General features: G+C 48.4%; 2 protein-coding genes and 1 pseudogene across 2 annotated transcripts; all 3 read right to left on the bottom strand.

Moving 5' to 3' along the window:
• Window positions 1-1,707: 1,707 nt before the first annotated feature.
• On the bottom strand, window positions 1,708-5,190 carry LOC147332304 (uncharacterized; annotated as a pseudogene).
• Window positions 5,191-6,242: 1,052 nt separating this feature from the next.
• Window positions 6,243-7,302, bottom strand: LOC147332303 (uncharacterized; the record flags this gene model as incomplete). Its single annotated transcript, XM_086290791.1, has 1 exon — window positions 6,243-7,302. A coding segment is annotated over one exon (918 nt), but the record flags the coding sequence as incomplete, so codon positions are not given.
• Window positions 7,249-9,912, bottom strand: LOC147332302 (uncharacterized; the record flags this gene model as incomplete). Its single annotated transcript, XM_086290790.1, has 2 exons — window positions 7,249-8,402; window positions 8,625-9,912. Coding segments are annotated over 2 exons (2,385 nt in total), but the record flags the coding sequence as incomplete, so codon positions are not given.
• Between the last annotated feature and the right edge of the window lie 351 nt (window positions 9,913-10,263).

Here is a 10,263-nt window from a genome sequence, read left to right as displayed (position 1 = left end):
TCAGCTGCTGACCTCCTCCCTCCATCGGAGTGTCCATTTTGGTTTCTGTAATGATTTAATTAACAAATGATTGCATGGCATGTTCTGTACTTGATTTTTTTTAAAAAGGGAAAGGCATTAAAATTATTTGTGTGGTGATTTCATAATTATTATTTGGGATGTTGGAAGACTTCTCTGCTTGGTTGCAAACCTGCCTAAATTCATATTAGTTATTAGTTCCATTATAACCATCAATTTAGGTTCTTCTGATATGGTATATTATGTACTACAATGTCATGTACAAGCATTTACTGTATGAAGCTTTCTTTTTTCTAGTCTTGTCAGCCACTCAAAACCCGGCTACCCTGAGGTACCCCTGAGCAAGGTACCGTCCCTACACACTGCTCCCCGGGCGCCTGCTTAGTGGGCTGCCCACTGCTTCACTGAGTGAATGGGTCAAATGCAGAGAAAAACAAGTAATTTCCCCATGGGGATCAATAAAGTATCCATTATTATTATTATTATTATTATTTTAGACATTATAAAAAAGAAACAAGTGGTTAGGGCTTTTTTTAGAACCACTAAAAATCAGAGGACTGTGTTATTATTGAAACCTGATTACTAGAAACAAAGATTATATTAGTTTAAAAAGAAAAAATACTTCAACACATCCTTCTTCCTTTTCAATTATCCAAATTTGTATTTCCATTAGGAAAATTTACTGGCAATTACAAAAGCCCCCCAAAATATTACATTTTCTAATAACACGGATGAGTATTATAAAATATAAGATTTCATTGAAGAAACTTTTAAATATTTTATAGGTACGGTAATTCATGTAGAAAAACAATTGATGCATTAATAGTTTTATTAAGATGAAGAGAGTAAAAGTCTACATTCTGGGGAAACCAGAGTATCTCATCCTAAATAACATACAGTTACTATGTAATTATATGAAAGATAAAACTGGGGCCATGTGTGGCCATCAGTATGATTGGGAAAAATCAAGAAAACAAGTGACATTCAGAATAATCATAACATTATTCAAAACAAATATATTGTCATAGCTTTTATATTCCCCATGCTTGTCATCAATGGGACAGTTCCAAAGCACAAAAAAACCCCCATCATAATGTCTGTTGAAAACTTTATCACAGTCACAGTTGTTATCTTTTGGCATTTTTGGTGTAATTGTTGTTGTAGTTTTACAATGCTGTCATTGAATCACTGTTGTAATATAAAACTGACAATATATATGCATAACAAAAATCCCCAAATAACTAGTTATGGATATATGGATATATATTTCTGTTCATATTATTGCACACTATTACATTTATTCAAGACATTTGCATGATAAGTTTAACAAAAGATAAATATATTTGTTAAATATAAGTAAATATTAAATGTATATTACACTTTATAACTCACTTGGAAAAAGGTAATTGTGTGTTAAATAGTTATCCATCCTCAGGTTTACCCAGACCCCTTTTCTTACATCTGAAAAAAATTAAATTTAAATCCCAACTAAACAAGAAGAAAAGAAGTAAACATTGACAATAAAAAAAAAACATCCTTTCATAGTTTTAGTGGTTTTCATAGGGTTCCATCTGTGATTTTCCTGTTTAATAATAGATGATGAAGACAAAGAGTCCCAGTACAAGAGGGATTACATTAATTCTGACAGAAGATGCGTTACTTGTTGTTGTCGTGGATTTTTTAGTTGTTTTAGTGGTTGTTGTCACAAATGTTGTTTTGGTTGTTGACGCAGTGCTTGGATTTGGAGTAGCTGTTGTTGTTGTTGATGATGCTATTGAAACAGGTATTGTGGTCTGAGCAACAGCTGATGTTAGAGGTGATTTTATGGTTGGTGAGGCTGTTGATGTTGTTGGAGCATCTGGGCTTGTTGTTGGGACAGCTGTGGTTGTGGTTGAAGCAGCTGTTGTCATTGTTGGTGCAGCAGTTGTTGTGGTTGCAGATGCGGTGGCTGTGGTCACAGCAGATACTGCTGTTGTTGGAGCAGGTGTTGTCGATGGTGGAGCAGGAGTTGTTGTGGTTGGTGCCACAGTGGTTGTGGTTGGAGCAGCAGTTGTTGTGGTTGGTGCAGCAGTTGTTGTGGTTGGTGCAGTGTTTGCTGTGGTTGGAGCAGCAGTTGTTGTGGTTGGTGAAGCTGCTGTCGTTGTTGGAGCAGCTGTTGTTGTGGATGGTGCCACAGTGGTTGTGGTTGGTGCTGCTGTTGTGGTGGGTGATGCAGCTGTGGCTGTGGTTGGAGCAGCAGTTGTTGTGGTTGGTGCTGCTGTTGTGGTGGGTGATGCAGCTGTGGCTGTGGTTGGAGCAGCAGTTGTTGTGGTTGGAGCAGTTGTTGTTTTGGTTGGTGCTGAAGTGGTTGTGGTTGGAGCAGCTGTTGTCGTGGTTGGAGCAGCTGTTGTTGTTTTTGGAGCAGCTGTGGTTGTTGTTGGTACCACCGTTGCTGTTGTTGTGGTTGGAGCAGATGTTGTTGTGGTTGGAGCAGCTCTTGTTGTGGTTGGAGAAGCTGTTGTTGTTGGTTGCACAGCTGTTGTTGTGGTTGGAGCAGCTGTGGTTGTGGTTGGAGCAGCAGTTGTGGTTGTTGTTGCCACCGTTGTTGTGGTTGGAGCAGCTGTGGTTGTGGGAGCAGCAGTTGTTGTTGTTGGTGGCACAGCTGTTGTTGCAGTTGGAGCAGCTGTTGTCGTGGTTGGAGCAGCTGTTGTCGTGGTTGGAGCAGCAGTTGTGGTTGTTGATGCCACCGTTGTTGTGGTTGGAGCAGCTGTCGTTGTAGTTGGTGCTGAAGTGGTTGTGGTTGGAGCAGCTGTTGTCGTGGTTGGAGCAGCTGTTGTTGTTTTTGGAGCAGCTGTGGTTGTTGTTGGTACCACCGTTGCTGTTGTTGTGGTTGGAGCAGCTGTGGTTGTGGTTGGTGCACCTGGTGTTGTTGTTGGACTAGCAGTTGTTGTGGTTAGAGCAGCAGTTGTGGTTGTTGGTTCCACTGTTGTTATGGTTGGAGCAGTTGTTGCTTTGGTTTGTGGTGCAGTGGTTGTGGTTGGAGCAGTTGTTGTTGTTGGTTGCACAGCTGTTGTTGTGGTTGGAGCAGCTGTTGTTGTGGTTGGAGCAGCTGTTGTCGTGGTTGGAGCAGCTGTTGTCGTGGTTGGAGCAGCAGTTGTGGTTGTTAATGCCACACTGGTTGTTGTGGTTGGAGCAGCTGTTGTTGTTGGTTGCACAGCTGTTGTTGTGGTTGGAGCAGCTGTTTTTGTGGTTGGAGCAGATGTTGTTGTGGTTGAAGCAGCTGTGGTTGTGGTTGGAGCAGCTGTTGTCGTGGTTGGTTCACCTGTTGTCGTTGTTGGAGTAGCAGTTGTGGTTGGAGGAGCTGTTGTCGTTGTTGGAGCAGCAGTTGTGGTTGTTGGTGCAACCGTTGTAGTGGTTGGAGCAGTTGTTGTTTTGGTTGGTGCTGCAGTGGTTGTGGTTGGAGCAGCTGTGGTTGTGGTTGGAGCAGCTGTTGTCGTGGTTGGAGCAGCAGTTGTAGTTGTTGTTGCCACCGTTGTTGTGGTTGGAGCAGCTGTAATTGTGGTTGGAGCAGTTGTTTTTGTTGGTTGCACAGCTGTTGTTATGGTTGGAGCAGCTGTTGTTGTGGTTGGAGCAGATGTTGTCGTGGTTGGAGCAGATGTTGTCGTGGTTGGAGCAGCTGTTGTCGTGGTTGGAGCATCTGTCGTTGTGGTTGGAGCAGCAGTTGTGGTTGTTGATGCCACACTGGTTGTTGTGGTTGGAGCAGCTGTTGTTGTTGGTTGCACAGCTGTTGTTATGGTTGGAGCAGCTCTTGTTGTGGTTGGAGAAGCTGTTGTTGTTGGTTGCACAGCTGTTGTTGTGGTTGGAGCAGCTGTGGTTGTGGTTGGAGCAGCAGTTGTGGTTGTTGTTGCCACCGTTGTTGTGGTTGGAGCAGCTGTGGTTGTGGGAGCAACAGTTGTTGTTGTTGGTGGCACAGCTGTTGTTGTGGTTGGAGCAGCTGTTGTCGTGGTTGGAGCAGCTGTTGTCGTGGTTGGAGCAGCAGTTGTGGTTGTTGATGCCACCATTGTTGTGGTTGGAGCAGCTGTCGTTGTAGTTGGAGCAGCTGTGGTTGTGGTTGGTGCACCTGGTGTTGTTGTTGGACTAGCAGTTGTTGTGGTTAGAGCAGCAGTTGTGGTTGTTGGTTCCACTGTTGTTATGGTTGGAGCAGTTGTTGCTTTGGTTTGTGGTGCAGTGGTTGTGGTTGGAGCAGTTGTTGTTGTTGGTTGCACAGCTGTTGTTGTGGTTGGAGTAGCTGTTGTTGTGGTTGGAGCAGCTGTTGTCGTGGTTGGAGCAGCTGTTGTCGTGGTTGGAGCAGCAGTTGTGGTTGTTAATGCCACACTGGTTGTTGTGGTTGGAGCAGCTGTTGTTGTTGGTTGCACAGCTGTTGTTGTGGTTGGAGCAGCTGTTTTTGTGGTTGGAGCAGATGTTGTTGTGGTTGGAGCAGCTGTGGTTGTGGTTGGAGCAGCTGTTGTCGTGGTTGGTTCACCTGTTTTCGTTGTTGGAGTAGCAGTTGTGGTTGGAGGAGCTGTTGTCGTTGTTGGAGCAGCAGTTGTGGTTGTTGGTGCAACCGTTGTAGTGGTTGGAGCAGTTGTTGTTTTGGTTGGTGCTGCAGTGGTTGTGGTTGGAGCAGCTGTGGTTGTGGTTGGAGCAGCTGTTGTTGTGGTTGGAGCAGCAGTTGTAGTTGTTGTTGCCACCGTTGTTGTGGTTGGAGCAGCTGTAATTGTGGTTGGAGCAGTTGTTTTTGTTGGTTGCACAGCTGTTGTTATGGTTGGAGCAGCTGTTGTTGTGGTTGGAGCAGATGTTGTCGTGGTTGGAGCAGCTGTTGTCGTGGTTGGAGCATCTGTCGTTGTGGTTGGAGCAGCAGTTGTGGTTGTTGATGCCACACTGGTTGTTGTGGTTGGAGCAGCTGTTGTTGTTGGTTGCACAGCTGTTGTTATGGTTGGAGCAGCTCTTGTTGTGGTTGGAGAAGCTGTTGTTGTTGGTTGCACAGCTGTTGTTGTGGTTGGAGCAGCTGTGGTTGTGGCTGGAGCAGCAGTTGTGGTTGTTGTTGCCACCGTTGTTGTGGTTGGAGCAGCTGTGGTTGTGGGAGCAACAGTTGTTGTTGTTGGTGGCACAGCTGTTGTTGCGGTTGGAGCAGCTGTTGTCGTGGTTGGAGCAGCTGTTGTCGTGGTTGGAGCAGCAGTTGTGGTTGTTGATGCCACCGTTGTTGTGGTTGGAGCAGCTGTCGTTGTAGTTGGAGCAGCTGTGGTTGTGGTTGGTGCACCTGGTGTTGTTGTTGGACTAGCAGTTGTTGTGGTTAGAGCAGCAGTTGTGGTTGTTGGTTCCACTGTTGTTATGGTTGGAGCAGTTGTTGCTTTGGTTTGTGGTGCAGTGGTTGTGGTTGGAGCAGTTGTTGTTGTTGGTTGCACAGCTGTTGTTGTGGTTGGAGTAGCTGTTGTTGTGGTTGGAGCAGCTGTTGTCGTGGTTGGAGCAGCTGTTGTCGTGGTTGGAGCAGCAGTTGTGGTTGTTAATGCCACACTGGTTGTTGTGGTTGGAGCAGATGTTGTTGTGGTTGAAGCAGCTGTGGTTGTGGTTGGAGCAGCTGTTGTCGTGGTTGGTTCACCTGTTTTCGTTGTTGGAGTAGCAGTTGTGGTTGGAGGAGCTGTTGTCGTTGTTGGAGCAGCAGTTGTGGTTGTTGGTGCAACTGTTGTAGTGGTTGGAGCAGTTGTTGTTTTGGTTGGTGCTGCAGTGGTTGTGGTTGGAGCAGCTGTGGTTGTGGTTGGAGCAGCTGTTGTCGTGGTTGGAGCAGCAGTTGTAGTTGTTGTTGCCACCGTTGTTGTGGTTGGAGCAGCTGTAATTGTGGTTGGAGCAGTTGTTTTTGTTGGTTGCACAGCTGTTGATATGGTTGGAGCGGCTGTTGTTGTGGTTGGAGCAGATGTTGTCGTGGTTGGAGCAGCTGTTGTCGTGGTTGGAGCAGCTGTTGTCGTGGTTGGAGCAGCAGTTGTGGTTGTTGATGCCACACTGGTTGTTGTGGTTGGAGCAGCTGTTGTTGTTGGTTGCACAGCTGTTGTTGTGGTTGGAACAGCTGTTGTTGTGGTTGGAGCAGATGTTGTTGTGGTTGGTGCTGCAGTGGTTGTGGTTGGAGCAGCTGTGGTTGTGGTTGGAGCAGCTGTTGTCGTGGTTGGTTCACCTGTTGTCGTTGTTGGAGTAGCAGTTGTGGTTGGAGGAGCTGTTGTCGTTGTTGGAGCAGCAGTTGTGGTTGTTGGTGCAACCGTTGTAGTGGTTGGAGCAGTTGTTGTTTTGGTTGGTGCTGCAGTGGTTGTGGTTGGAGCAGCTGTGGTTGTGGTTGGAGCAGCTGTTGTCGTGGTTGGTTCACCTGTTGTCGTTGTTGGAGTAGCAGTTGTGGTTGGAGGAGCTGTTGTCGTTGTTGGAGCAGCAGTTGTGGTTGTTGGTGCAACCGTTGTAGTGGTTGGAGCAGTTGTTGTTTTGGTTGGTGCTGCAGTGGTTGTGGTTGGAGCAGCTGTTGTCGTGGTTGGAGCAGTTGTTGTTGTGGTTGGAGCACCTGTTGTTGTGGTTGGAGCAGATGTTGTTGTGGTTGGAGCAGCTGTTGTCGTGGTTGGAGCAGCAGTTGTGGTTGTTGATGCCACCGTTGTTGTGGTTGGAGCAGTTGTTGTTTTGGTTGGTGCTGCAGTGGTTGTGGTTGGAGCAGCTGTGGTTGTGGTTGGAGCAGCAGTTGTAGTTGTTGTTGCCACCGTTGTTGTGGTTGGAGCAGCTGTGGTTGTGGTTGGAGCAGCTGTTGTTGTGATTGGAGCAGATGTTATTGTGGTTGGAGCAGCTGTTGTCGTGGTTGGAGCAGCTGTTGTCGTGGATGGGGCAGCAGTTGTGGTTGTTGATGCCACCGTTGTTGTGGTTGGAGCAGCTGTCGTTGTGGTTGGAGCAGCTGTTGTTGGTGGTGGTGCAGCTGTCGTTGTGGTTGGAGCAGCTGTTGTTGGTGGTGGTGCAGCTGTCGTTGTGGTTGGAGCAGCTGTTGTTGTTGGTGGTGCAGCTGTCGTTGTGGTTGGAGCAGCTGTTGTTGTTGGTTGCACAGCTGTTGTCGTTGTTGCAGCAGCTGTTGTTGTGGTTGGAGCAGATGTTGTTGTGGTTGGAGCAGCTGTTGTCGTGGTTGGAGCAGCAGTTGTCGTGGTTAGAGCACCTGTTGTCGTGGTTGGAGCAGCAGTTGTGGTTGTTGATGCCACCGTTGTTGTGGTTGGAGCAGCTGTCGTTGTAGTTTGAGCAGCCGTCGTTGGGGTTGGTTCACCTGTTGTCGTTGTTGGAGTAGCAGTTGTTGTGGGTAGAGCAGCAGTTGTGGTTGTTGGTTCCACCGTTGCTGTCGTTGGAGCAGCTGTGGTTTGAGCAGCTGTGGTTGTGGTTGGCGGAGCTGTTGTCGTTGTTGGAGCAGCAGTTGTGGCTGTTGATGCCACTGTTGTTGTGGTTGGAGCAGCTGTGGTTGTGGTTGGAGCAGTTGTTGTTGTTGGTTGCACAGCTGTTGTTGTGGTTGGAGCAGCTGTTGTTGTGGTTGGAGCAGCTGTTGTCGTGGTTGGAGCAGCTGTCGTTGTTGTTGGAGCAGCTGTAGTTGTCGTTGGTGCACCTGTTGTCGTTGTTGGAGTAGCAGTTGTTGTGGTTGGAGCAGCTGTGGTTGTGGTTGGAGGAGCTTTTGTCGTGGGTGGAGCAGCAGTTGTCGTGGTTGAAGCAGCTGTTGTCGTGGTTGGAGCAGCAGTTGTCGTGGTTGGAGCAGCTGTTGTGGTTGTTGTTGCCACCGTTGTTGTTGTTGGAGCAGCTGCCGTTGTGGTTGGAGCAGTTGTTGTTGTTGGTTGCACAGCTGTTGTTGTGGTTGGAGCAGATGTTGTTGTGGTTGGAGCAGCTGTTGTCGTGGTTGGAGAAGCAGTTGTGGTTGTTGATGCCACCGTTGTGGTTGGAGCAGCTGTCGTTGTAGTTGGAGCAGCTGTGGTTGTGGTTGGTGCACCTGGTGTTGTTGTTGGAGTAGCAGTTGTTGTGGTTAGAGCAGCAGTTGTGGTTGTTGTTGCCACCGTTGTTGTGGTTGAAGCAGCTGTGGTTGTGGTTGGAGCAGCTGTTGTCGTGGTTGGAGCAGCTGTTGTTGTGGTTGGAGCAGCTGTGGTTGTGGTTGGAGCAGCTGTTGTCGTGGTTGGAGCAGCTGTTGTCGTGGATGGAGCAGCAGTTGTCGTTGTTGATGCCACCGTAGTTGTGGTTGGAGCAGCTGTCGTTGTGGTTGGAGCAGCTGTGGTTGTGGTTGGTGCACCTGTTGTCGTTGTTGGAGTAACAGTTGTTGTGGTTGGAGCAGCCGTTGTCGTGGTTGGAGCAGCAGTTGTGGTTGTTGATGCCACCGTTGTTGTGGTTGGAGCAGCTGTCGTTGTTGTTGGAGCAGCTGTAGTTGTGGTTGGTGCACCTGTTGTCGTTGTTGGAGCCACAGTTGTCGTGGTTGGAGCAGCTGTTGTGGTTGTTGTTGCCACCGTTGTTGTGGTTGGAGCAGCTGTGGTTGTGGTTGGAGCAGTTGTTGTTGTTGGTTGCACAGCTGTTGTTGTGGTTGGTGCACCTGTTGTCGTTGTTGGAGCCACAGTTGTCGTGGTTGGAGCAGCTGTTGTGGTTGTTGTTGCCACCGTTGTTGTGGTTGGAGCAGCTGTGGTTGTGGTTGGAGCAGCCGTTGTCGTGGTTGGAGCAGCAGTTGTGGTTGTTGATGCCACCGTTGTTGTGGTTGGAACAGCTGTGGTTGTGGTTGGAGCAGATGTTGTCGTTGTTGGAGCAGCTGTTGTGGTTGTTGGTGCCACCATTGTTGTTGTTGGAGCAGCTGTGGTTGTGGTTGGTGCACCTGTTGTCGTTGTTGGAGTAGCAGTTGTTGTGGTTGGAGCAGCTGTTGTCGTGGTTGGAGCAGCTGTTGTTGTGGATGGAGCAGCAGTTGTGGTTGTTGATGCCATCGTTGTTGTGGTTGGAGCAGCTGTCGTTGTTGTTGGAGCAGCTGTAGTTGTGGTTGGTGCACCTGTTGTCGTTGTTGGAGCCACAGTTGTTGTGGTTGGAGCAGCTGTGGTTGTGGTTGTAGGAGCTTTTGTCGTGGATGGAGCAGCAGTTGTCGTGGTTGAAGCAGCTGTTGTCGTGGTTGGAGCAGCAGTTGTCGTGGTTGGTGCAGCTGTTGTGGTTGTTGTTGCCACCGTTGTTGTGGTTGGAGCAGCTGTGGTTGTGGTTGGAGCAGTAGTTGTGGTTGGTGCACCTGGTGTTGTTGTTGGAGTAGCAGTTGTTGTGGTTAGAACAGCAGTTGTGGTTGTTGTTGCCACCGTTGTTGTGGTTGAAGCAGCTGTGGTCGTGGTTGGAGAAGCAGTTGTGGTTGTTGATGCCACCGTTGTGGTTGGAGCAGCTGTCGTTGTAGTTGTAGTTGTCGTTGTTGGAGCAGCAGTTGTGGCTGTTGATGCCACTGTTGTTGTGGTTGGAGCAGCTGTGGTTGTGGTTGGAGCAGTTGTTGTTGTTGGTTGCACAGCTGTTGTTGTGGTTGGAGCAGCTGTTGTCGTGGTTGGAGCAGCTGTCGTCGTGGTTGGAGCAGCTGTCGTTGTTGTTGGAGCAGCTGTAGTTGTGGTTGGTGCACCTGTTGTTGTTGTTGGAGTAGCAGTTGTTGTGGTTGGAGCAGCTGTGGTTGTGGTTGGAGGAGTTGTTGTCGTGGGTTGCACAGCTGTTGTTGTGGTTGGAGTAGCTGTTGTTGTGGTTGGAGCAGCTGTTGTCGTGGTTGGAGCAGCTGTTGTCGTGGTTGGAGCAGCAGTTGTGGTTGTTAATGCCACACTGGTTGTTGTGGTTGGAGCAGATGTTGTTGTGGTTGAAGCAGCTGTGGTTGTGGTTGGAGCAGCTGTTGTCGTGGTTGGTTCACCTGTTTTCGTTGTTGGAGTAGCAGTTGTGGTTGGAGGAGCTGTTGTCGTTGTTGGAGCAGCAGTTGTGGTTGTTGGTGCAACTGTTGTAGTGGTTGGAGCAGTTGTTGTTTTGGTTGGTGCTGCAGTGGTTGTGGTTGGAGCAGCTGTGGTTGTGGTTGGAGCAGCTGTTGTCGTGGTTGGAGCAGCAGTTGTAGTTGTTGTTGCCACCGTTGTTGTGGTTGGAGCAGCTGTAATTGTGGTTGGAGCAGTTGTTTTTGTTGGTTGCACAGCTGTTGATATGGTTGGAGCGGCTGTTGTTGTGGTTGGAGCAGATGTTGTCGTGGTTGGAGCAGCTGTTGTCGTGGTT

Source organism: Aulonocara sp. 'chitande type north' Nkhata Bay, linkage group LG4, assembly GCF_057382095.1.
Source record: "Aulonocara sp. 'chitande type north' Nkhata Bay isolate Kocher_YH1m ecotype deep benthic linkage group LG4, A_spYH_male_GT1.1, whole genome shotgun sequence".
Taxonomy (NCBI): Eukaryota; Metazoa; Chordata; class Actinopteri; order Cichliformes; family Cichlidae; genus Aulonocara; species Aulonocara sp. 'chitande type north' Nkhata Bay.
Note: the sequence above shows the minus strand (reverse complement) of the source record. Positions and strands in the feature narration are given on the sequence as shown.